Source organism: Neolamprologus multifasciatus, chromosome 14, assembly GCF_963576455.1.
Source record: "Neolamprologus multifasciatus chromosome 14, fNeoMul1.2, whole genome shotgun sequence".
NCBI lineage: Eukaryota > Metazoa > Chordata > Actinopteri > Cichliformes > Cichlidae > Neolamprologus > Neolamprologus multifasciatus.
In genome coordinates, this window is record NC_140452.1 from 15781375 (window position 1) to 15808402 (window position 27028).

Genomic DNA, 27028 nt, shown 5'->3' on the forward strand with positions numbered 1-27028 from the left:
AGTTGTATCCGGTTCTGGAGTACTGCTGATTGTGAGAGTGCTATCAGTCCCCACATTCAGTTAGTGATTGTGACCATAATTGCACAGAACGAACACATATTTCACACCCATCAAATCACTCAAAAACCTCTCTTGAGCTATGGATGGGATCATCATTGTCATCCTATAAAAGACCCATCCCATCAGAACAGAAATGTTTATCATGCACTCACCATGCCCTGCTAGTTGCAGTCCCCCTCCCACCTTGGCCTTCAGAATTGCCTTAATTATTCATGGCATAGATCCAACAAGGTGCTGGAAACATCCCTCTGAGATTTTGAATGTGTTGATAAAACATCATTACACAGTTGCTGCAGATTTGTCAGCTGCACATCATCGATAGCGGGCTCCTGTTCCACTGTTTCCCAAAGGTGCTCTATTGGATTGGGATCTGGTGACTGTGGAGTACAGTGAACTTATTGTACCCATAATAATCAAAAAATGAACTTGTTTCTTGAAGCTTTATGACAGGGGACGTTATTCTGCTGAAAGCTATCAGAAGATGGGTATATTGTGGTCATACAGGGACAGAGATTGACAGCAGTAGTACTGAGACAGGCTGAGGCAATTAATCAATGATCAGCTGTTGTGAAGGGACCAAGTGCCACTACACTACAGCTCGAATACTGAAGCATATTCAGTATCAGGCAGGATGGATCCATGTTTTCATGTTCACGCTACTCTCTGACCCTGTCAAAGCTGGTCCAAATGATACTCCTCAGAAAAGCTTACGTCTGGTGAGCCTTTGCAACTTGTAACCTCATTTTCCTGTTCTCAGCTGATGGGAATGACACTCTCCGGGACAGGTTCTCTGCTGTTGTAGCCAATCTGCTTCAAGTTCAACATGTTTTATATTTTCCCTGATGCTCTTCTGCATTCCTTGGCTGTAACGAGTTGTTATTTGAGTTACTGTTGCCTTCCTATCAGCTCGAAGGAGTCTTTGCCTCTGACCTCTGACATCGAAAGACAGAGCAACACACTAATGCTCACTGGATATCTTCTCTTTTACAGATCACTCTCTGTAAACCCTGAAGATGACTGTGTGTGAAAATCCCAGTAGATTAGAAGTTTCTGAAATATTTACACCAGCCTGCCCATCACCAACAACCATGACATGTTCAAAGTATTTGAAAGTAATTGTGTTTTCAGCTTAACCTGCATGCGTTCGTGTAGTTTAGTCTGAAGTTTTTGTGAACTTAAACAGTGAATGTTTTCTACGCTGAAAGCTTTTGTGATTGTGACTTGTTTCTTAGTATTCAGAATAAAGACTGCAGAGTAACCGTGCGTCATTTCAATCAATATTTTGCTGTCACTTTTCTAACTGCCACAGAGATTTAGTAACCTGTTGGGAGAAATCTCAGATTCAGCAAGAATTTGTGGCTCTTTAGATCAAATTACTTCCCAGAAACACGGGCCAGTGGCTAAAACATGAGCGCACAGTAGAAGCTTTGTTTTCCCCCTCTGCTGAGAAACTGTGAGAAAGCAATTGTTTTGAAACCATGGTAGGGCAAACAGGGATTTCCCTCCTCCACCCAGCTGTAGACACGCGGTGCCTTCTTTTCAAGAATACCAAAGAACTGGTTTCCCCTCTCTGAACACGGTATGCAAAACAAGCAGGCGCACAAGCAAATGATCTCTGCCTCACACATGCACATGCACGTTAAAATAACACCCCACCCCACTGTGCCCTGCAGCCAGCTGTTTCTGGTTACACAGGCAGGTCTGCAGTGAAGAGGAGGACCCGGCATGAAGCAGAAGCTGGAGCAGAAGCTGGAGCTCGCTGCCCTCGGCCTCGGCGCCATCGGGTGGCTATGTGCCATTCTGACACGCTGCCTAGCCTTGTGGAAAGTAAGCGGCACCGTGGACAACACCACAGCTACTCTGCCTGCCTACTGGGACGGGGTGTGGTTGGAATGGGATCATTGGGATTTGGCCCACGATGGCAGCCTGCATTGCTCCTTTTACCGGTCTCTCATGTCTCTTTCTGGAAGTTTTCGGACGTGGAGAGCCCTGATTTTGGCAGCCATTGGAGCTGGGGCTTTTGCTTCAGTGATCGGAACAGTGGGGATGGTGTGGTTCCCTCAGCGAGGCCAGATCAAAGTGTTTTCTGGTAGTCTCTTTGTTTTGTCAGGGATCATACTGTTGGTTCCCATAGCTTGGACGTGCCACCACACCAGTCAGCCACTGGAGGGCGCTGTGGGTCTACAAAGGGACTGGGGACCTGCTCTCTACCTTGGATGGATCTCTTTTGGCTTGATGCTTGCCGGTGGGGTGTTTCTTACCACCAGATGCCCAACTGCTCAGAGGCAGGAGGAGCAGACTTCAGACAGCAGGTACCCAAATCTAGAGGAGGAGGCCAGTCACCCACTGAGCAGGATCAACAGGACTACGTTCACACACAGCCAGTACGAACGCAGATCAGAGCCTATCTGAGAGGACTGTGATGCAATATTTAACCGAGCGTGAGGGATTAAACTGGAAAATCAGCAAAGAGCTGAAGAAAACTTGTGGCTGCAGGTTCAGTAATGATGCACTGGGTTAAAAGTAATGAACACAGCACTGGAAAGTCATTTATCATGGGGCTAGTTTTACTGATAGGGATGTGGGCAGGACTTTAACTTTGCATGTTGCTTTGCAGTGTTTTCACCTCCAGTGAAGATAGCAAACTGTTCATAATGCAGTACTGTTATACAGTTTAAATTACTTTCAAGTGATACTTTTGGGTGTCTGCTGCATTACTTGATGAAATTACCAATTCTGACCGATAATAATGATCCCAAACTTATTGCACCAAATACATTTTACTGTGTAAATAAAGCAACACAACTTTACATGGACTGAACTGTTGGACACAGAAAAACACTGAACAAAAGCACTGCAAATTATTCAGAAACATGTTTTAATAAAGTTGTTTGACTTTTTTTTTTTTTTTTACTTTTTTTGACGGATTAAAGTTTACCAGCACCACATCAGGGCGTACAACCTCACCCAACATCACCCAGCAGGAGTGCATACGAGAGCTCAAACGTGTGACGCTGCTGGACAGGAAAAAGTCTGCGTTATATCGGATTAAGCCGATGTGCCAAAAGCACAGATTATAATCCACCAAGCAGAAGTGAACCGTTTCCTGTGTGTGCTACATGTGAGAAAGGAAAACTGTGGAAAATATCCTCATTCTGAATTTGACAGTCTCTGATATTCATGTGTGAACGAGGATCTGATTTCTCAGCTGTATTTCTTTTGTTTGATTTCTGATTTTAAAAAAAAAACCCAACAACAACAGTTGCATCACTCTTTGGGCTGCATCTCACTTTAAATTTATAGTTTCTTCTACTAATGATATTTACAAATGCTGTACTGTCACTTTTCTGAACACCTTTAAGAAGAACAGGATATTCCATGGAATTCTGTACATTATTTTTTTTCTTAAAGAATAAAACGGAGGTGAATTTGTCATTACCCTGTGCTGGTTTACTATCCATCCTCTTAATTGCTTTACCAATTCTGGGTCTTGGGGGGCCTGGAGCCCCTCCCAGCTGTCATCAGGTAAAAGGCAACAGGAACCCTGTTGCTGTGAGTAGACAGTGCGAACCACTGCACCACTGCACTGCCTCTGCAAAGCAGCGTATATGAGAAAAATCCCCCAAGAGATAATATTTTGTATAGTGTTTATTACAGACCAAACTTATTATAATAAAATAGAATTTACCAGGTTAAAGAAATTATCCACAGATAATAGGATGGGATACTGAGCGCGACTACATGGCACACGACTTTGTGTAGACGTTCTGCTTAATTAGTAATCGACTTAAAAAAAGTGAATAAATAAAAGAGAAAACATCAGAAATAATCACCGACTTTAAAGTTCAGGCATAAATTCCTCAAACCTGCTTTTCAAAATATATTCCACTCAGCAAATCATAACTTCTTTCAGTCAAATTAATCCTTACAGGGTGAAAGTGGCTGAAATTGTAATAAATCAGACCATAAACATAGATTTTTTTCATGAGTTTGCAGTCTGTGTGCCCTAATGAAGCGTGTTAGTGTGGATAAGGTGCAGAGTTCTGACGGGCAGGGTTACTATAGTTTCTCATCTCCCTCCTCCACATCCTTGAGACTGAGAACCTCCAGAGAGCCTCGGCCTTTAGTCTCACAGCGGATCAGCTCATCGATCTCCCTGAAGCAGCCGGGATCCACCAGACACACCTGACAGACGCACACCCGGGAAAAATAATGAGTAATAAAGGGATAATAATAATATTGGCTTTACATTATAATATGGGAAGAGACAAAATTTCAGTTTAAAAAACACAAACTGGATCTGCAGAGCTTCATGGAATTGTTCATATTATTGAATGAAAGTAGAGATTATTCAGTCACAACCACAAATATCCTTAAACACCGCTCACCATTTCCAGCTCCTCATCAAAATCCTCACTCTCCACGACCTGCAGGAGCGGTTTCAGCTTCTCCTTCAGCCTCTTGGCCTCTTTGGCTGGCAGCACCAACCGCAGCCTCATGTGGGCTCTCTGGATCTCCATGCTCTCCTTCAGCTGCCGAATCACCTCCAGGGCCTGAAAACAACAGCACACATCTGTTTATCGAGGATGTAAAAAAGCATCATCATTCACTGCAGAGAAAGCCTGAAATACACAGATTATAACTGCAACAACTTCCACACCAACAAACTGAAGTCAGAGGGGCAGAGTATGTGTGATCACCGAGCTTCAAACATTTAGTTGCTCTTTGTTTACTTGTCACCGGCAAAAGACTTTAAATTCACTCTCATCTATTTATTTGTTTTAGACACAAAACTCAAACTACTGAAAAAATATGAAGGTTCCTGGCTTGAACTTTCTAGTGGGGTCTGCTTGTTCTTCCCGTGTCTGTGTGGGTTCTCCAAGTGCTCTAGATTCATCTCGTAGTCTTTGGACTATCAGAGGAACTGGTGATTCAAAATTGGCAGTAGGTGGATATGAGAGCCTGAGGTTGTCTCTCTGTGTTAGCCAGGATGCCTTAATGCCCTAGTGCTATGGGGTAGACGCCAGCCACCTCTCTCAAGACCCGTATATATAACCAGTTTTAAAGAAAATGGATGGATGAATTAGTTTTGTTTTTTTTTAATATATTTAACATTATTTTTAATGACTTTACAGGAAAATACACCCATTCGTGCAGTATTTTCCATCTGAAGTTGCTGTTGGCTCCATGATAAGCTTCCAGTTCCTCCTGGGAGATCCTGAGGTGCTCTCAGGCCAGATAAGAAACTTAAGCTCTGCAGCAGGTTCTGCATCCCCCACAGGGTCTCCATACATACATACCCAGAAAACCTCCATATAGAGGTGCCCAGCAGGCCTGAGATGACCAAACCATCTAAACTGGCTCTTTTGACATGAATGAGCAGCACCTGAGCTCTCCAGATATTTGCTTAACGGGCTTTGAGTGCTCAGGTAAAGTAGAAAGATGCTAAATAAGAACCAGCCCATTTATTAACACAACACAAGAAAGGGAAACACATGGTATCCTCCTCACCTGCTGCTTTGTGCTCTTGTTGGGCTTGACAGAGTAGTGGATGTCCTTCATGGCCCGCTCAATCAGACTGACTGTGTACGGCCTCTTGGTTTCAGGGTTGACGCACTTCTCTGCCACAATAGTAGCTATATCCCGGAACATGGTCTCCAGCTGAGTCTGCCTCTCTTTGTCTGACACCTGGAGCTCTCCTTTGGCCAAGATCTTCAGGAGAAAAAACAAAACAAACAAGCCCACATGCAGTAAATGGCATGGCTTATGCTTACAATGTGTACGTATGGGGATGTTTTATACCTGTTTACAGATTTCTGTAAGGTCGTCAGTCCCAAAAGCTTTGGTTAAGTCGTCCTTCTTCACCACCTGGCCTTTGGAAACATTGACGAAAACAGAGTGCGTCTGCAAAACCTCGTCCAGGTCCTTCTCTCTGTAATGAAAACATGACGTTTTGGGGCATTTTTGGCTGATTTAGCATGTAACGACCATCGAGAGGATTTAAAGTGACAGAGAAATGCATTTTCAAAGTTTCCTCTAGCAACAACAAAGTAACAGCAGTCAGGCACAGGAGGCGTTAACATCTCCTGGTACTCACGCTCCTGATCTCCAGCTCATAACTTTGTTCTTGTAACAGGCGATTTCAAATCGCTTCCCGCCTTTCTTCATCCTCACCACCGCTACGTTGGTCAGCCGGATTTGATTCGTTGGCGTAAATATCGACATATTTGCGATTACCACAAACAGTTGCGAAGCAAGCGCCGCTGACAAGAAACGTACGTTGTCACAACACCACCCGTATTCTCCGAGTGTATCCTAAATGGCTGTTCGGTATGAAACTGTGACTTCGAACATCAGTTCCGAGTCAGGTTTTTTTTTTCCGTTGTTGTTATTCGTTTGATAAGTTAAATAAATACATATATGCATGATTAAATACATATTTATGAAATTTAACTTTTCAAACTGTTATTATTTTCGAAATAAAACGCCACATAAATTGGGCACTGTTAGATTAATGGTTGCAGAGTTATGAGATAACATCATATTTAATTGTCTGACAGCACAATCTATTATTATTTATTGTTATTGACAGCGTTAAGTATTAAAAACGTTTTGAACTACGTGTAACTCTTATTTTGAAATGAATAATCGGACGTGCTTAATGCCGCTGTCATGCCTGCATTAATGCAGGTTTGACGAATTTCTATGTGCAGTTTGCGGCTGTGACCACTGGAGGGCAGAAAATATTCCGTTTCAATTTAAAGCCACCTGCAGTTCTTTCTTCCTACATTATCATACTTTTCTCTGCACGTTAGTGATTTCGCCTAATAATAGTTGTCACATTATCACGGAAGTTAACACAACTACCAGAAAATAGCTCACAGCTTTTCTCAAGCCTCCGTGTTGTAATTAATTTGAACGTTAGCATATTTTAATGGGTCTATTGCAGTTCCTCCATATGACTACAAGAGGGCGACCTACAAAAACGGGGTAATTAGGGGTAATTGTAACCGAGCTAGCTTACCAGAATGCTCAAGTGCAGTTATTGTTCAATATCAATTGACATTGCATTCATTTATGTTTAATGTCCGGATCCCTAATCTGGCGTCAGTTTACAAAATGTTAAAAGGAATTCAAATAAAAATGACAAATTAAAAATCCTTCTGGAAACAACAACAAAATCAAAATAGACACAGTGTAATAGAACCACTTCCTCTATAGACTTTCAAAATAAAGCATACCGAGACCTATAAGTATAGGTGTGAATGAGTAAAATATTCAAAATTAAATACAAGAAGATTAATTTCATCGTTTAATTTAACTTCAGCTGCTTTTTAAAAAGTCTGAATGTCTATAAGCAAACAAACTCAAGCCGTTGGACGATCCGAACTCAACTTCCCAGCATTCATATCGGCAAAGAATATGGTTGCGCAGAGCTTCAGGTGCTGAAGACTGTGTGCTTTAAAGTAGTTACTTGCAGCAATGCCAACTTTTATCGTATTTATATTACTTTTGACCTCCAGCGTGTCTGCCTTGGATTCAAAAGGTGAGTTTATTTTAAATATTTAAAGCAACTGAAAACTCTCTTCAAGCTGTGTTTTGGCTACAGGAGGGTAGCATTACTAGCTAGCATGCGTTGCTCGCCAGTCCCCCGACTTTTATTTTTCGCAGGTAGCTTCAGGTTGGGATTTAATTCTGTTTTGTTGTTGCATGTGGTCAGCTGTGGTTTGGCAGAAACATATATGATGTGGCTGTTTTCTTCATCAAAGCAGTTCAGGATCTTAGGAGTTTGTGTTTTGTCTGTGTTTTCTCCCTCCAGTCTCTCAGGATGCCCGCAGTCCCACTGAGAGCTATTTCATGTGGTTATGGCACAGCAGGCTGTACCTGTACTCAGCTGCTGCGCTTGTTTTTGGGCTCTGGTTCTTACTGAAGAAGGTGAGGCACTTACTCATACCTTACTCTAATTTGTGTATGTGTTTTAGTCTCTAAACGGTCTGCAGTGCTTCTTAAGGTCTCGCTGTCTTGACCGGAAACGGCTCCATTTATCTCTGCACTGATCTGCTTTCAGAAAAACGTTTCTAAAGATGCCAGCAAAGAGAAGAACGACAAAGTTGACAAAGCTGCAGAGAAGAACGACAAAGTTGACAAAGCTGCAAAGAAGAACGACAGAGAGACCAAGGAGGTTCATGTGTCAGGAGTCAAAATCTTCTATGGCTCACAAACCGGGACTGCAAAGGTACAAAAGTTGTTTCCTGCAAATCTAAAGTGACCAGATGAGAGCAGAGAAAATATGACACACAGAGAAATCGACTGATCAGAAACCTCCTGTTGGTTTTCCAGCCTGTCTCTTTTGTCACAGCGTGCCACTGGCATAAGCAAAGCATGCAAACCCCTTTACCCTTTTAAAAATAAAACAAAATAGTAATACTAGTAATTATAATTACTCTACAGATCATTGACAACCTGAATCACTACACTGATTAACAGTTTCTGTATCAAGGCTCATGTGTAACTTTCACAGTCTGCAATAACAATTCATTACCCTTGTGCATATTTTTACTCTAGCGTGGTAAAGTTACTGCATTTTAATGCATTAGTAGCACCAGTAAAGCTTTTTGTTGCATACAGCAATGCTAAGCTAAATTTCATCAATCAGTTCCTGAGTCAAAAACTCTGAGCACTAAATCTTACACACATGTAATCCAGCACATTAAACGCAACTCAAATTTAAATCGATAGTATTTTTGAAAAGTACTCAGCATGTGGTAATTTAGTCTTTACTGACATCTTAAAAGCACCATCTGAGACTCTCCATATGTTCAGGGCTTTGCGAATGAGCTGTCAGAGGAGGTGAAGTCTTTGGGTTTACCAGCCGAGGTGATTGACATGAAGGACTACGATCCAGATGATCAGCTTGCTGATGAGGTAAGCCAACCAAAGCAGAATATGCTTTTCAGTTTCATATTAGACTGCTTTATACCGTAAGGTAGAGACCCTGTACTGATTCACCCTGTGAGCAAACACTTTGTGGACCCTTTCACAGTCTCAGGGGGATGCTAGGTGTCTGCCAAGTCCTGTTGGTGAGTAAGGGGAAAGTATAGACAGAGAAGGTTAGCACAGAGGTGACAAACAACACACAAGTGACATAGTTGGCTGGTTGATGGACCAGTAAAGCCAGACAGGGACCGTGCATCTTGGGAACCATAGACACCGCTGGAGGGAGAAGGTGTTGATATGTAAGTGCATATGGAGGGAAAGTGACCAGAGGCTAGTTGCACAACAAAACACAAGAGGTCCAGAGCCACTAGCAGCATAACTGAGGGTGGTTCAAGGGCATATGGGCCAACCCAAATATTTAATTCTACTATTTAGTATCTAGTAATACTTGTCTAATAGTTTATCTAAAAGGAAAGTTTAAGACTAATCTGTAAAGTAAGATGGTGTCTACACCCCAAACTTAACTGGGAGCTGGTTCCACAGATCCTCTAAGGAGACCTGGCAAACTTCTCTTTATCACCCCTACCTGTGGCATCATAGGCAATAAATGAAAGATTAATGCAGCTGTCAGATGTGCATTCTGTTAGCAATTAAATGCTGTTTACAGGATGCTCAGAAGCAGCTGTTGGGTGCTAATTAAATCTCTAAAACGTAACTGTGAGCTCATAAGACCTGCCTGTGTGTACTTCCAGGGAAGACCTGATTAGAACAGAATTAATCAAAGGAAAATAAAAATTGTCACTCTTATTTTCAAAGCTTGACAGCAAACACTGGCGTGATAAGCCTCAAGTTCTATTACTGCCAGCTCAGCTTAAGCTTCATTTCTGCTTGAGCCTTCAAACGGCCGGTGCAGAGAGCAAACATGTTACACTAATCCTGCTCATCTGCAGCAAGATGGATTGTTTTCATCAGTCTTTTTATTTTTGTGAGCACAGTCCCTCTGTGCTGCATTTCGAGATGAATAGGAAATTGGTTGGCTGGTTGACAGCAGAAAAAGGAAAATAACTATTTATTCAGGGGCGATCGTGGCTCAAGAGTTGGGAGTTCGCCTTGTAATCGGAAGGTTGCCGGTTCGAGCCCCGGCTCGGACAGTCTCGGTCGTTGTGTCCTTGGGCAAGACACTTCACCTACCGCCTACTGGTGTTGGCCAGAAGGGCCGATGGCGCGATATGGCAGCCTCGCTTCTGTCAGTCTGCCCCAGGGCAGCTGTGGCTACAACTGTAGCTTGCCTCCACCAGTGTGTGAATGTGAGAGTGAATGGGTGGATGACTGGACGTGTAAAAGCGCTTTGGGGTCCCTAGGCGGGACTAGTAAAAGCGCTATACAAATACAGGCCATTTACCATTTACCATTTACCATTCAAAGGGACAGTGATACAGTTTTCAGTGACAGAAAAGCTCTACATGAAAAGTGTCTGCAGACATCTCTCCTTCAGTGCGACTGATTTACTGGTCAGGCATCAGAGGAAGGAACCTTTTGTTTGGCACATTTGGCCCTGTTTCAGTTCAGTTCATCTTATTTCAAACATTTCAAACATATGCTTTCACAATCATTACAAAATAATGTAATAATATAATGCCTAAAATGCCGAAACTGCATATGAAGCACTTTACTTCAGTTTAAATTTGCTAGCTTATGATTTATATATAATCAGCACCACATCACCAGATAACACAATTATGGTTGTGCCGGTCCCTTCTGTCATAGGGCGAGAAGCGGGGTACATCCTGGAGAGATGGGAGGAAGCCGGAGTGCCTGGAGTACCATGAACCTTTTTGGATACTCCAGCTTCCATCTACCTGTCCAAGGTGTACTCTGCCTCTTGTTTATAGATTCCTCCCCAACTTTGACCCTGAATTACGTAAACGGAAGAAAATAGATGACTGCATTATTTGTGGATGTGAGCTACTGTTGGTTCAGTAACAAAAAACATCCACCATCCATTTTCCACTGCTTCTCCAGCAGCAGTCTAACCAGAGTTGCTCAGACTTCCTTCTCTCTCTGGCACTTCCCTTCCACCAGATGCAGATACATTCACAAGACAGCCGGGAAAAATAACATCTTCACGGTGTTCTGCCCTGGGGTTTGCTTCCATTTGGACATGCTGAAAACACCTAGGAATGCCTATACCACTTCAACTGGCTTCTTTATTGCATCTGCTGCTGCTTAGTTTGTAGCCACAGGCGAGAGTAGGGTGTTAGTAATTGCTTAATTAATTAGGACTACCTGGTACATAATTATGTGTCAGCAGTACATCCAGTTAGTGTCCAGTGTTAGTGTATCAACCTCTCATTGCATTTTGTCCCTAGTTAGCTTACTGAGTCCCAGAGACAAGTGTTTCCATATTTGGACAAAAAAAAAGTCTTGAATGAAGAAACACTAAGCTTTTCCCCTCCTGTTTAACTCTTTCCTATATGCTGTGTTTACCTCTCCCGTTAGTGCATCAGTAAGTCGGTGTGCGTGTTTCTTGTGGCAACTTACACTGATGGACAGCCCACAGAAAATGCTGAGTGGTTCTGCAAGTGGCTCGAAGAGGCATCCACTGACTTCAGATATGGGAAGACCTACTTGAAAGGACTCAGATATGCAGTGTTTGGCCTTGGAAACTCTGTCTACGTTGGCCATTACAACACGGTATGAAAGGTTTTCACAAAATGAGAAGAATGACACTGGTTGATAATAGTCAGCTATTCAGAGGATGTCTAAAGCTTCAAGGCTGTAGCTCAGCAGTTTATTAAGCCTGAATCACTTCAGTGCTTTCAGTAATTACTAAGAATTCAACCTGCTTTTTTCTTACAGGTGTGTAAAAATGTGGACAAGTGGCTGTGGATGCTGAGTGGCAGACGAATCATGACCAGGGGAGAAGGCGACTGTAATGTGGTGAAGAGTCTTAATGGCAGCATCCAGGCAGACTTCCTGACCTGGAAGGTCAAGTTCCTGAACCGCTTAAAGACTCTGGCAAAGGGCGAGAAAAAGAGCTGCAGTGGGAAGTGTAAGACTGAGGGCTCCTGTAAGAACAAGAGGAAGGAGCGACAGGAAGAAGAGAAGAAGGCCTCTCCACAGAATAACAGCTCTGAGGTAAGGGCAGGAAAGTTGTTGTTTTTTTTAATGGTGGGTTTTTATTAAAGTCTTGATCAAAATATTCAATTATTCACATTTTTGGGATCCAGATATTTGCTTTTAAATATGTTTAAGCCTGTACTGTCTCAGCTTGGCAGCCTGACACACCTCTCACTTCCAGCTGTCATTATCACGCATCAGTTCACTTCATTATTGCCAACTTGGAAACTTTGTATCAAGGTTTAGCAACTTTTCTAGGAGCTGTGTTTAATTGCCATTGGACGTCTCTTCCTGTACTTTTGAAGGGAACCAGCACCCAGACAGAGAAAAAGAGACATCCTCTTGCTTCTGTCATTTTCTCCGAGCAATTGTTTTAAGATAGTATATCTTAATATTATTATCTATAACAGTAGTTCAAACGCCCCCTTTGCCCCTGCTGATGGGCAAAGCTGTGAATACTCGATGTTAATTATCACCAAATCTGTTCTTTTGTGGGTGAAGGCCGGCCTTGTGCTTAAAATGACTAGCTGATAAGCCATTTAGTTTCTGAACATTCATTCAGCTGTTCTTACATTTTTCAGCAAACATCTACCTGCTGTGTGACAGACAGAAAAAATATTTATTGGTCCACACCAGTTGTCCAAGTTTTGGTAGCGTGTCTCTATTTTTATGTAATAGTGAAAGCAAGCTTCTGAGATGCTGATTTCTCTGGCTTCTGACTGAGATTATAAACTATAGTCAGAATATAAAATATAGCCATGGGTTCTGCTTTTAAAAATGTCCAAGTGGTTTCTAAAGGCCAGCAAGAGGTGATTCACATCTTATTGAATACTTCATGAAAATCATTCTGTTTACATTTAGAGTAAGAAATGGGGATAAATCCAGGGTAAGCTTTCAGGTGGGCCTAGCATGTGATTTATAAGCCACTGCTGTACATGCGGCACAACTGTCCTCCATGTCTCAGTGATATTGATCTCTCTCTCTCTCTCCAAAAGGCTGTGATGGACGCCCAAAATGCTTTAAAAAAAAGAGTTCACAAATTAATGGGTGACATCAGGGTGCCTCTGTCATCTTTTATAGACAGCCTACAAATAAAAGTAAAAACACCCACATAAAAATGTTAACTATCATCAGAACAGCTTTGTGGATATGATACCACACGTTGTAATATTATTTCCTCACTATTTGACTCCAGGCTTGTTCCACTGACTCTAAATATAAATGAAGCAAGTAAAGAGAACTGGAGAAAGAAAGATAGAGAAAGCATCCAGCGTACATCTAGTTGGAGAATTGTCCTTTGGGTTAGGATAATGTAATATGACTTTCCACGGGCGCTTTAGAACTCCAAGCAGGAGTCTGAAACAGACTGGCCAGGCTAATGGCTTCATGTTGCACTCCTTAAACAATGTGATTAAAATCAGATCAGAGGCCTTCTCAGGAGTATTATACTTGGCTTATTAGGTCCTTATTTAGTAGCAGCGATGTGCACTTTCAGGTGCAGCGTGGCGTTATTAAATGTTCTGGATAAAAATTGTTGTATTTCACTTAACACCAGTCTATCATGTGAAAATATGAAAATAGCACTTTTTTTCCCCCCACCGCTCTCTAAAATTACACATTTCACAAGTACAAAAAGACATTTTATGTACACACATGCGCACACAGCCTTCATATGCATCACAGCACACACAGATGATCAGTTGTCATGGTAGCGGGGACCTCAGAGCCAACTCTAGCTGAGACTTCCTCCCCTCTGTCTGCAACACTCAGCAGAGGTGACATTCAGCCGGAACCGAGAGGAGCTGAGAACTGTGGCGAGGGGACCATCGTGGTGATTTATGTACCCGCTGTACCACTCATGCATTTTATTCTCCTGCTGCACATGTCGGCCATGTGTCGTGATAAATCTGCTGAAATGCCATAAACGCGTACATAGTTTTCTTATTTAATCAGGCAGCCCAGGAGGACATAACGATGTTCAATAAATGTGTTCCACATCAGCACACTCACTCAATCACAACTTCTTCTTTTTTTTTAATTTGTTATGGATTGGACCATATGTGAGCCTTTCTTTACTACATGCCATTCATCTTTATCACCGTGTCCCAGACTTTCCATTTTGACCTTGTTTTTTAACCACTTTTTGTGCTTCGTTATTTCTTCTTTCGTTTTTTTCCCCAGGATGATCTAGTGGAATCCAGCAGTGATGAAGATGAGTCCAGTCTGCCAGATGAGGAAAAAATGGTGCTCGACGTGGAGGATCTGGGAAATATTATGAACAGCATTAAGAAAGCAAAGGTCAGGCTTCCTCCGCCAACATGTTAGCACCACTTTTTGCAATACATATGCTCGTGTTATTTCACACATTGACAGCAGAAACCCTTAGAACTAAGCAGAGATTAGTATTTGTACTTGTAAATATGAGTTGTGTATACAGTACTTAGCAATTCTCCTCATAAACCTGCACTTTTGTGATTCTTGAGTTATTTTAAACTGTCACTCCAATGTCATCATCCAGCAGCTCTATTTTCAGCATTTCCATTTCAAGGTCTGCAAGCAGGCATCACTGTGGCATTAAGCTCCCACCACCTTCATCCAGTGTAAGTGCGTTCAGTAAAGAGATAAGAGTGGTATCATTAAAGGAGAAATGGCAGATGGTTTGATAGACACCAGACCCCGACAGACGAGGAGTGGAGGCTTGCGTAATAGTTAGGACGCCCACTCCACAGACTTGCGAGAGATGAGTGACTCAAGAAAAAATTGAAAAAGAAGAGACATTATCACTCTGCTGTTATAGGCTGTCCTATAAATATCTTATGACAGCTTATATAAGGTGGACAGACGAGTACCCTGTAATGTGCCTCTTTGAATGTAGCAGATTAGTGTAAGCTGCTCATTAGTTTCATTCAAAAAAATGGAATAAATTGGAAATTCAAGAAAAGAGAAATTACTTCATTCAATTGCAGATTTTCATTTTTATTGATTTTAATCATGAACAATGCCAAATGATATAAATCTCTTACTTTTTTTTATGTACATCGTGACATTTTTGTTAGTATGCTTTACCTCAAAACCTCTGTACTCCGTTCAGGAAGCACTGATGCACTGCAGAAATTAGCCTTTTTGGACTTCAGTCTGCTTGTTGGCAGATAAAGATGAAATTCATAATACGCAACAACAACGCAAGATACATTAGTATCAGTACAGGAATTTTCCATAGTGTAGTGCAGGGGTGTCAAACATAAGGCCCGGGGCCCAGAATCAACATGACACCAACTCCAGTCCGGCCCACTTTAGAAAATGTGAATGAGTGCATAGATTTTGAACTTTTAACTATAATTTCAGTTTCACCGCTTGTGCCCATTCACACTACACCAAAGTCCTTTGGGGTTACATCAGGAAGGGCATCCAGTGTAAAAACTCCAAATAAGAAATTGCCAAATCAAATCCAACATGATTTGGCAACTCGATGTGGCAGCTCTTTGTCAAAAAGGGAGCAACTGAAAGTATCATTATTATTATTATTATTTTAAATTGATAATGATAGTTGTTGTGACTGTATCATTTCTATACATCCATTTTATTAATTGAAGTGAGGGGTCACAGGGGGACTGGGACAGAATTGAGGTAAACGATGGACAAATCAGCAATCCGTCACAGGGCTAACACAGAAACACAGACAGCCATAGACTGTCACTTGCAGACAATATGCATTCATCGCTTTAACAGCAGAGTTGTGTGTTTAAGGTGTCGTAAAGATCTGTAGCAGTCCTGATGTGCAAATCGGTCCTCCATCCTGGGTATAGCGGCAGACGACTAATTGGTAACTTGAACATTCTTGCTCTAATACGTGGTGCTAACCACGGCACTACTGTGCCATGCATTTACTGTTACTTTATAGTATTTGACATTTTGAAGTGATCACACTCTACTTTAAGCCTCTTTCACCGGAAATGTTACATCATAAAAAGACATTCACAGAATTATTTACTAATGTTGTCACAGTCAAAACACAAACTTCTGCCTTGGTCGACTTCACATCCAGAAAACTTTTAGTGTGGAGGCAGCTCCTGTCCTGAAGACGCACACAAGTATTTTATTCTGTTGTGTTTTGATAGATGTGAAATTATTATTTTCACTGTATGTGCTCCTTTAGGTTACTGAATATTATGCTTAATTTGACTGCGGTTCATAGGAGACTTAATGCACTGAATGCAAAATGCTTCGTGCTGTCCATGCTCTCCCAGGCTCATCTCTTCCTGTGTGACAGAAATATTACAGTGTAGACGCTCTTGGAGGTTAGGACAGGCTACATTGTAAGGACAGCACAAATGTGTTTATACAGCACAGCTGGGAAGTTAAAGAGACTTGAGGAGCCTGGGTTGATCAGTACTCTCCAGTTATGCCCTCCACAGTAAGAAGAGTCAGACTTCTTTTTTTTTTTCTTTTTTAATTCATGAGGTGTTTTCATGTAATTTTTATGATCAAGCTGCTGTTGTCCTTTTCCCCAAAGATATACCCATAGACTATTTGTTTATGATACCCAAGGCAGTCATCTTTATTCCTAACCTGTCATGTAAGATTTAATTGTAACTGCTCTGGGATGACTTGTGCCATCACACGTGGATGCCAGAGATGACTTGGATTCCTGCAGTAACAAATTTATGTTGCTTTTGCATAATTTGTTCACACAGAGCGAGCAGTGTAAGATGTAATTAGTTTGAGCATTAATATTGTCAAGAGACAGCAGGTATTTAGCCAAGCTGAATATAGTGTGAGTAATCAAACTGGGAGGTAAAAGGTGTTTAAAGACACCAAATATTTCTTGAAACTAATAAAACACTGTGTGAATTGGTAAGTTTGGCTTGTAGTGTGACATGAGCTTTGAGTGTTCAGTAAGAGTAAATATAAGTTTGCATTTATTGACTGATAAAAACTGAAACTGGAAGGATTTGTCTGTGCTGGTGTCCATGTGGCTTGTATCCCAGATGGAATCAGGATGACTTGATCACTGCTAAACAGTTCATGAATACATGTTTTTGTTTTTTCCTTCAGTGATGGACAGGCTGTGATTGGCTGTGGCCTTAATCTATATCAGTCTTTGGCTGTAGTTCCATTTTTATTCTAGCAAGTGCCTGCAAAATTCATTTTGCATTGTTGTCCGAAATCGATTTTGTACAATTGTTTATAGTATTGGCATCTAAACTTTGTCATAAGAGTCTTCCATTTCTGTCAGAGTGGTCGATTTTACGTTGTGGGACTGTTGCCAGTTAGGAGTTAGTGTAAAACGCATCATTAACCTGAGCTGGCACGCAGCAATTTTGGCTCCGTTTTTATGTTTTCAGCTCACTAGCCAAAGGAAAAAAGCACACATAAGATGCCAGTATAACTACTACTAAGGTATATTCTATATTTCCAGAAACATTGATTGGCACAAATTAACATGTTCAGATTCTGGACTGGCTTTATTAAACCTCCTGTGTGCAAAATGCACCCTAGTTAAAAGTCCTCAGGCAGGTTACATACTGAAAACAACAATTTTGAGCTCTTAGGGGTGCAGGGGAGTTTTGATACATCGGCAGGCCTTTTTTATTTTTATTTTTATCATTATTATTATTATTATTATTATTATTATTTATTTCAATTTTTATTTTTTATTTTTTGCAAATCATCACTTTTTTTTTGTTAAGTTTTAACGTCTCCTAACTTTTTTAGAAACAGAAATGTAGAAAAAAAGAAATATTTGAAATTTAGAATTTATGCTGTTCCATCAACATATCTGTTACAATATGACTACACTTGTTATAAGCACAAAATAATGGCGAATACTGTTATTTTATTGTTTTACAGTATAGAGAGTAGTGCACTTACAGACTAATTTTCTTGGTGTGCAATCCTGTTTTGGAGCCGGAGCAAGCACTGGTAACAAATAGCTTCTCTTATTCACATATATTAAAATATTTGGATAATAAGGTCAAGCTTTAAAATATTGAATTCATTTTGCCAGCTTTGAGTTTTTGTCTTTCTTATTTTCTACTTGTTCATGGTTTTGGTTTTTTTTTTGCCTCCTGTACTTTTATGTTTTTCCCTTATTCACATGTGCTACTCAATCAGTGTATTATTGTTGCATCATTCATCTGCAGCAGCACCATGTTGTGTCATGGTTCCCGTGCACAACACGATGCTGTGAGATGTCCCATTTCTGTTAGCCCAGATTGGCCCAAGCATGACTGGGTGTCAAGGCTGAAAGCCAATCAGTGGGATCCAGAGACTAGGGCCAGATAAATTTTCAAGGCTGCATGAAAACAACGTAGGGACAGATTGTTTCACCGTTGGCTACGTGCTGTGTATGCTATCAGAACTGTACGAGTCACAGATGCATTAAGTGAAGGTGGACATTTGGGCCGGCTGAGTGGCAAACTAGTCTTATCCAATCTTGAGTGTTAAATTGTAGGCTGTACATGTTTCCACTCCCAGTTTAGATTTTTGGTGAACTTTAAGATTGACTTGAGGCCCATTCACACGATGATTGAACCACTGGATGGCTGTTGCTCGCCCTGATTTACAGTGTATGGTTGTTTTTGTACTCCTGTCTTTATTACTGGAATAGATCATAGCTTAAAGTCACCTATAATAGAATAGATCATCGCTTTAAGTCACTCAGAGTAAAACATGCAACCTACACATTTTGCAGTGATATAAATGACGCGTAAAAATATCATCAAGCACCATCTTTTTTCCATCTAAGAAAGAAATGTGACAGTATTCTGACAAAGCAGCGTGGCTTCCTTGTTCACAGCATCTACTATCAAAACCGAGCTCTAGGGGACCACGGCTGCTGTCAGGTGTGAGAAACCTCCTCTGTATTTGGGGCTATGATTGTTGAGGAAATGCACAGAGCAAATAGTGCTACTAGATAGCTACAAGCGCTTGCATTCTTCCAGTTTTAAGTTGAAAGAGTGCCATTTTATACAGATGACTGTGAACACCTGAAGCATAGGTTCACAAATAAAATTGGCAGTATATTTAGAGAGAAGCTTGCTCTCTGTTTTTTAACAAAGGCTTTAGGAGACTAAAGCGGATTAGCAGCTGCTCAATTCTGGCAAAAATTATATTCAGAATTAATATTGAGGCAATTATCATTTAACCAATTGCTCACAGACTGTGGAAAAGTTGACTTTGTCTTGTTTCTTTTTCAGTTGATCAGATAGTTATTAAAATATTTTCTAGGCTTGCAACAAGAAACTTACTGAAGAGTTTCACAAAGAACAGACCTCATAATTTCTTATCCACACCCAAAGACATTAATTGCAACTATGTTAAAAGAAAGAACAGAAGCAAAATTCTCACAGGCTCTAAGTTTAACAGTTAATCTGTGTTACTGTTACATACTGGGGTAGCTACTTGGCTGGGAAGCACCAAGGCATGGACGTGCATGCTGGGAGCTACCGAGGCCTTGAAGAGGGTTGGATGGTAATATGTTACAATTTCTAAATCTATTGCCCAAAGATGCTCAAAACATAGTTTCACAAGCTTTTAATACTGGAATATAATTACTTCCAATGAACGGACCCGAATAAGGGAAATGGGAGCACCAACAACACCAAACAAAAGAGAAAGAAGATCATGAATCAGACACAATAGACTGTCATATCTAGGCTTCTCCCCAAACTAGACTGTTAGTAAACTAGACTACAAAAACCAAACCTGAAATCTGGAATGCCGGTATTCCCAACTCAGCCTATAATAAATGTGAGGAATAGTGCAAGTGCTGATGGAGGTGAGGGAGAGTGAGAAGGAATCAGCTTGACAACCACTCTCAGGCCTCATATGAGTGCAGGTGAGCCTTCTGCTGCCAGTCAGCACTGGAGATAAATTGGATAGCAGGTTACTCAGGATGACTGAGAAAGAAAAGCTGGTGCACTGAAGCACATGTAACAATCCACATTGGAAATAGCAGTTGACCAATAATTTCTAGCCCTGATGCAAATGATGTTTTACTATGAGTCCATGAGGTGAAAACTTGCCTGCAGTAATTAGCTATATCCCGTGGAAGCCCACTGTATTCTATCTGCTCAGCACCAAGCAGCAGACAGACATATTTAGAGACAAACTGGTGTAAATGAGTAAAACATTTAGCATTTAAAGAGCATAATCTTTCCTTTTACACTTGCAAGAAGCAAATATATGGGTTAAAAGGGGAGTGAGTACTGGACTTTAATTTCCACTGGGTATAGCGCAATATTTTAATTTATTTGGAGCCATTTAACCAAGAAATCTGCAACTGCAGGATCAAAGTTTTTGCAAATTTGCAAGTAAGAGGGGGTACAAATGTTCTCAAGACTACTGACTCCAGAGATAAGAGAGGAAAGATTAAAATGGACTCTATAAGAATCTCATTGATTTGCAGTAACGGTTTGTGCAATGTTAACTCTCCTCGAAACAAGTATTTTTCACACAGTTCTACGGGGGTTAGTACCATACGGTGAGCTACAAAGGAATCGGTGAACTATCTACATTCTTGAAGAATACAAGTGTGTTGAACATTTATCAGCATTTGCTGACACTGTATTAGCACCTAAAGGGCCCTGGTGTGCTGACAGGGTGACATATAGATCCCTATAGACAAACTGAAGAAGTGGCAAAGGTGCAGTAATTGGGTGAAGCTGTCATTTACCATGGTTAATGTTAAAGGCTGGTCATCCATCACGTCTTTCTGAAAAGTAACACCTGTTTCTCTGTCCCCAGGCAAAGGTTTCTTGCAGGATTTAATTAATCTTCTGTTGTATTTGACCACAGAATATATCTAAGATATTTAGCATTATACACAAAATCTCTGCATTGCAGTATTATAATCCTGGCATGAAATAAGCTGTTGGTCTTTAAAACAAATGTGATGCAGCAAAAAGAAAAAAAAAAAAGCTGTTGTGATACAGAGAGAGCTGTATAAAAGTTGGTCATCACTTTTGATCTCAGAAAATACTTTCCAAATGGATCCTGGACATGTTTTCAAATGTCAACTTTCTTAGACAACAGTTGATGTCTGCAGCAGTGTCCATCTTTTTAAGCAGCCTGTGGTAATTGCATCTACACCAAAATTACATTTGGTGTCCTATTTACTGGTAAAGTCTCAATACTCTCTTAAATCTTTAGGCTTTAACTGATTCAATCAGCTGATGGTCATTTGAAAGCAAAAAAACCCAACTTATTAATTTCCGCAAAGCAGGGAAAATGAAAAGACGCCAAAGTATTTTTCACTCGCAGTTTCTAAATATGGACCACATACATATGTATTGTAATGATAGATGCAATTAATAGGCAGGTTGAAGAGGAAATGTTGGATATGTAATGGTTTTTTTTTGTTTTTTTTTTGCAAGTGTGTAAATGATTCCTTAATGTATTTATTCTGCTTGTCAAAACCAAAACAAATATATATGCATATATACATAGCTGGATTGACGTGATCATCTTTACAACAAAATGCTCAATTTATGTGGCCTTTACTTTTTATGTTGCTTTGTTCTTTACACACACAACAGAACATAACAGAAAAACCTTTTCGAATACTATAAATAAGACATCATTTAATTATGTCTTTTTCTCTGAATCTTTTGATGATGGCTCATCTACAGCATTGCATTCAGTCTTCACAATTTAATATTAATAAACATTATCATCCTTTGCAGATCTAGATCCCCCTTTTTGCAGAACCTGTGCCCATCTTTACTTCTGAGAAACCCCGTCTCGCTAAGATGCTCTTTTTGTACTCGGTGATGTTATGGACTTGTTGCCGGTTAACCTGATTAGTTGCAAAATGTCTCTCCAGCTGTTTCCTTTTGTTACCTAGAATATATATAAATGTTTATATGGCTGTAGACCATAATAGACTGAAAGTTTTGTTTCTGCTTCAGAGCAAAGAGGAGAGTCAAAGAGACGGCCAGATGGTGAAGCTATCCAAATTAAACGGAGTGCAGAAGATTGAAGACGAAGGGGAAAGAAGGGAGATGATCACCCCTGCCCTCAGAGAAGCACTGACAAAGCAAGGTGAGGAAAGAGGATTCAGAAAAAAATTTGAGGATTAGCAAAAGAGAAGTCACAAAAGCAAATTAGAAACCAAAAATACCAAGTTACCAGCACTGATAGCTTACTGACTCAATCAGTGGTAGTTTTATGGTTCTTCGAGGTGTGTTTGTAAAATTATATATCACTTTCTAAAGGAAAATCTGGTGGGTGTCACTTGTGACTGCGAATAATATATGCATGTTATGTAGCTGCATTGCTTTGCATTGTAAACCAAAGAAATCTCATTACAGAGTGCACCAGCTGCTCTCAGCATATGTTTAACCTCCATCTTTCTACAGAGGGCAGCAAAGTTTTTTTCACTTAAAACATGAATTGTTAGTTATGCCATTTTTTTTTTAAATTTATGTGGTACTAAAAGGTATTTGCACAACAATTTAATGTAATATGGCTAAAGAAGTATTTCATGGCTTTCAGTGCTTATTGCTCTGGCGTACTATGCAGAAAGAAGAAATTAGTTGAAACCATTGGAGTATATTTGGGTTAATCAGTTGCTGAAATTTCATTACGTTTTAACCTTGCTGATGAGCTGTTATTTAAAGGTTCAACATGGAAACTGTGGGTGGGTGCAGAGCATTTCAGTTCTTGCTTGTTTAAGATAGTTCAGGACTAAAGATTAGCTTAAAATCTTAATCTAATGTTAACTTAAAATGTCTAAATATTAATATGAATGTATAACTAGTGTCCGTTTTAACTCAGGCTATTTGAAAATTGGACTGTTGTATTAAGGTTTAACATTATCTAGTAGAAATAACATCAAAATATTCAGTTTGAAAGGTCTGTGAATCCATCGCTATTTATATTGTTGCTATTTTTTCCACTGTGCACCATGTGCTGATTTTTTTTTTTTACTCATTAGGTCTGGATTTTACTATTCTACTCTTCTACTATCCCACTATTAAAACACAAGCCAGAAGTCATTTTGAGCCAATACCCCCCACAGTTAGCTTACACAACACTCTATAAATAGGACACTGAACGCAGGACTTCACTTCATTTGACCAAATGTTGACCTATTTCATGGTGTTTATGTTGGCAACAATTAGTCCTGGAGGGCAGTTTGTTTTATTTAGAAGGAAGGATGAAAGTTTTGGCATTGTCTTCATGGTTTTCAGCCTTGGAAGGATATGTTTCCTGTATAGTCTTTTCCTGGCATGGATTGGATGCCAGTGTCACACACTGCTCTTGTGCATTGTCCAAAAAAGTTTTAACACAGTGCTGCACAGTGTGCAAAATAGTTTTCCATCAGCGAGGTTCAAGAGAAACCTATTTCAAGAAAATAGTGACAGGGAAAGTCATAACTCAAAGGTACAGGTTAATTACTAAATTATTATTAATTATTAAAGTGGCTTACCAATGTCACTTTCAGTTAGTTCCGGTAGTGTGCAACACACAGAGTTTGGCTTCTTCTTTGTGCCACACACCAGGTAAAGCTTTCCTGTTTGGTTCAGACAAGAAAAGCACAAAGTCAAGAGTGTGAAACCTGTTGTGGGGGTGATATCTGTGGTATCTTTGTGCTTAAATTGTCACTCTAATATGTAAATTGGCAGTCGTCTCTTTCATTACTTGGTGGAAGAGCAGTTAGGCCATCGTCTCCCTGCTCCTTTCATTCCCCTCAAGCAGCTCAAGAGTGAAAGACAGAGTATCACATGAGTGTAAACTGTGTTTATAATTTTCATATTCTCCGATGCTGTTTCTCTGAAATGGTGCAGTTATCATAGAGTGTATTAAAAAGACGGACACATTCTCAGTGACATCAACTGTTGGTTTGTGAAGTCTAATGTGAATTGAGCATATTCATCATCGTCATCTTGTGTTTTAAACCTGACATGATGGCGAGGGGAGGCTCTCACTGGAAGAACTGAGAGACATTGCACACATGGCATCACTTCATTTTTCATATTCAGAAGACATGTCCATCTTTTATATACAGTGCATGGAGATAACACAAACACAAAGCTTATCATTGTTCTTGTTAAAGTCACTAAAAGCAGGTCCAGTTCACTACTGTGTTGTCCAGAGTCTTGTAGACCTGCACTCAGTTTTTTTGTTACTTGTGAAAAGATGATTCTTGTTCAGTGGTAAGCTGTTACATTGAAGTGTAAAAATCAAAAAAGTGTATTTCATTCATTCAGCCTTTCCTGCAAATATACCCACAAACAGCCTCGATGAGGAACATTTTGTATTTGACTAATCTAGCATCAAACCTGAGATCTGTGGGAGCACAAACACACCCCGGTACAGATGTCCTGCTGCGTTTTTGTGTTTTAGATATTTCATGAAGGTTTTAATAGTAGCTACAACACACACAAGCTTCCAAAATAGGAGGCTTTGTTTTTTAAACTTGCTGCCTACATTCTTTGTGTGGCTTTGTACTGCTGTACTTACTAGAAAGCTATTTTAAATGATTTTGAAAAGGAAAGGCAGCCCTTCTTCTTTAATCTATCATGTTTTTTGTTTGTGTTTTTTCCTGGGATTTCATGAACCCGTGAAGTCATGAGGATAAAAGGATTCCATCTGACAGATATTATAGAGCGGGACGGTTTTTTTTTTTCTTTTCTATTTTTTTTTTTAATGAGGGAGAATGAGGAGAAATCCACATCCGGCTGTTCATAGTGGTTTGAGGCCATGGTGTTAAAAGGGATAGAGAGGCCCACCTCAACGGCATTTGAAACACTTTCCTCACAGACCTTTTTGTGCAAAAAGGGAATCTGAAACATTCTCTCCTTTCTCCCAATGACATGGCCTCAAGCAGCCAGTAGACACTTTGCTGGAGATGTTCAGTGGCTGTTAGCATGGGGTCATTAAAAAATCTGACTTTGTGAATGTTGAAAGGCTTTACTGAAGTACAGCTATAAAAAGTATATTGTCCATGTTTCTGTCAGCTTAATTTGACTTGTGCAGTTCTGCATTGTGAAGTGTTTCACTGATTTGATGCCGTATTTATAACATGTTGTGTTTTTACCTTATTGTGAAGGATATAAACTGATTGGGAGTCACTCAGGAGTGAAGCTTTGTCGATGGACTAAGGTAACGAAATCAACCCTTTTAAATAAACCGTTAAACCACTTCCTTTAAATTATCTCAAATTTCAAAGCTTTGACAAACTGAATGCATGAATTGTAATTCATTTATTTATTTTAGTCTATGTTGAGAGGAAGGGGAGGTTGTTACAAGCACACTTTCTACGGTATTGAGTCCCACCGGTGCATGGAGACTACCCCCAGCCTCGCATGTGCTAACAAGTGTGTCTTCTGCTGGAGGTATGTGCTTCTCAACTTCTTCTCTTTTAGTTTGCCATCATTAAGGAGAATCTTAAGTGATCCAAATAAAAGTTAATCTTTCAGCCTATCAAAATAAATACTCTACTAGAGTACATGTCTTATTTATACTGTGATTTAATTAAGATGCTAGTCCTTCTGGGTACAGGCTTTATGCTTCCCATCTAGGGCTGTGCGATATGACCAAAATCTCATATCCCGATATAAGAATTCTATCGTTCAATAACGATATAAATCACAAAAATGTAACATTTTCTGTAAATTCTGTGAATCTCGGGCAGCTCGACTTGCGGGAAGTGTTTCCAGCTGGGCGTCATGTAGCTGGAGTCGAGTGTTTTAACCCAGCGGTCCCCAACCTTTTTTGCGTCACAGACCGGTTTATGCCCGACAATATTTTCACGGACCGGCCTTTAAGGTGTCGCGGATAAATACAAGAAAATAAAACTAGTACCGGTACCGAAAAAAAGAAGATTTACTCATAACACACGTGAAAAGACCCAGGAAAACAGAGTTAACGATAAAAACAATAACAAAATAACGCTGAAAACCGATAAAAAACCCTGAAAACTATACACTTCACACCTGAGCCTCAACTCTCGCGGCCCGGTACCAAACGACTCACGGACCGGTACCGGTCCGAGGCCCGGGGGTTGGGGACCGCTGTTTTAACCGATGCATGAAACGATACATTTTTAGACATAAGTTGTAACGGCCGCCGTTTTCTTTGTGAGTATTTATTACACGGTGTGCTGCGGGGAAAAGCCTGTTCTAACGTTTGAGTCTAAGGTTTATTTTTTAGCACCTGGCGGCTCGTTTTTATTTCTCATCCGTAAATAATCTGCTCTTTCATGTGATTCAGTTTATTTTGAAAAGGTTTATGTGGAACATAAACAAGCGGACACATTCGATGGTGTTACCGTCATTGTTGCTAATGACAACGCATAAAAACAGTCACTTGTCCGTCTGTAGTGTGGTTATATAAAATATAAGAGAAAGAGAGAACTTTAAGAAATTAATATAGCCACTACAGTGACCATCAAAACGATGAAAAAATATTGCCCTAAACAGTTTATTTTGCGACACCACGAAAACAAACGATAGCGTAAAATGAAACGATAGACGTTTCATCCAATATATATCGTTATATCGAACAGCCCTATTCCCATCACTTTAACTGTCCATTGCTACACAACTGTATATAAGGTATAACTCCAACATGTGTTTTCCTGTTTTTAGGAGTGGGGTTTTTTTTTGCTATATATTAACTAGTTTTAGTCTGTTTGATTACTAACTTGTAGTTGTTGTTTTTTTAAACCAAACCCATTTAGAGTTTAGTCCAGTCACTGTTGATGATCTCGCTGTTCCATAGAAGTTCATGTTTTATGTGCAGATGGATAATGGTCTGCATAGCTGCAAGGCCTAAATGTGGACACTGATTCATCGTGGCATTAGTGAGAGATTGGGCCTTTTACTAACTTCAAGTTTCATTTGAAAAGGCGACTGTGTTGAGCACTGAAAGGTCGCTGTCAGAATGTGCTGTGGTGAACTGC

The 27028-nt window shown here is 40.3% G+C and overlaps 3 protein-coding genes across 5 annotated transcripts in view; 2 read left to right on the forward strand and 1 right to left on the reverse strand.

Annotated features, from left to right (window-relative positions):
• The first annotated feature begins 1693 nt into the window (after positions 1 to 1693).
• On the forward strand, positions 1694 to 3940 carry LOC146503783 (claudin-4-like). Its single transcript, XM_085130961.1, has one exon. It carries the CDS (start codon positions 1786 to 1788, stop codon positions 2470 to 2472), a length of 687 nt encoding a protein of 228 aa, XP_084987087.1. The 5' UTR covers positions 1694 to 1785; the 3' UTR covers positions 2473 to 3940.
• A 129-nt stretch (positions 3941 to 4069) lies between these two features.
• sbds (SBDS ribosome maturation factor) lies at positions 4070 to 6388 on the reverse strand. The gene is made up of 5 exons (XM_085130959.1): positions 6158 to 6388; positions 5863 to 5992; positions 5572 to 5772; positions 4449 to 4613; positions 4070 to 4245 (listed from the first exon to the last, which is right to left on the reverse strand). The coding sequence occupies exons 1-5, from the start codon at positions 6283 to 6285 to the stop codon at positions 4120 to 4122; spliced, it is 750 nt and encodes a 249-aa protein (XP_084987085.1). The 5' UTR covers positions 6286 to 6388; the 3' UTR covers positions 4070 to 4119.
• Positions 6389 to 7369: 981 nt separating this feature from the next.
• Positions 7370 to 27028, forward strand: part of tyw1 (tRNA-yW synthesizing protein 1 homolog (S. cerevisiae)) — a 66002-nt gene continuing 46343 nt past the window's right edge. The window contains exons 1-11 of one of the 3 annotated variants that reach the window (XM_085130940.1): positions 7370 to 7606; positions 7880 to 7995; positions 8129 to 8154; positions 8185 to 8296; positions 8884 to 8985; positions 11497 to 11691; positions 11857 to 12135; positions 14299 to 14415; positions 22029 to 22161; positions 25175 to 25227; positions 25342 to 25460. In XM_085130940.1, coding sequence (XP_084987066.1) covers positions 7543 to 7606; positions 7880 to 7995; positions 8129 to 8154; positions 8185 to 8296; positions 8884 to 8985; positions 11497 to 11691; positions 11857 to 12135; positions 14299 to 14415; positions 22029 to 22161; positions 25175 to 25227; positions 25342 to 25460 — 1316 coding nt within the window. In that variant the 5' untranslated portion in view covers positions 7370 to 7542. Of the gene's footprint in view, positions 7607 to 7879; positions 7996 to 8128; positions 8297 to 8883; positions 8986 to 11496; positions 11692 to 11856; positions 12136 to 14298; positions 14416 to 22028; positions 22162 to 25174; positions 25228 to 25341; positions 25461 to 27028 lie in introns of all 3 variants that reach the window. The other 2 variants (XM_085130941.1, XM_085130939.1) reach the window with 2 other exon arrangements.

Excerpts from the sequence above, each read along its gene's own strand:
- sbds (XM_085130959.1), bottom strand. The coding sequence starts at position 6,285 with ATGTCGATATTTACGCCAACGAATCAAATCCGGCTGACCAACGTAGCG. Across the intron at positions 5,773-5,862 it reads TTACAGAAATCTGTAAACAG|ATCTTGGCCAAAGGAGAGCT; the intron begins GTATAAAACATC and ends TTTCTCCTGAAG. Across the intron at positions 4,614-5,571 it reads ACAAGAGCACAAAGCAGCAG|GCCCTGGAGGTGATTCGGCA; the intron begins GTGAGGAGGATA and ends TGTTGTTTTCAG.
- LOC146503783 (XM_085130961.1), top strand. The coding sequence starts at position 1,786 with ATGAAGCAGAAGCTGGAGCAGAAGCTGGAGCTCGCTGCCCTCGGCCTC.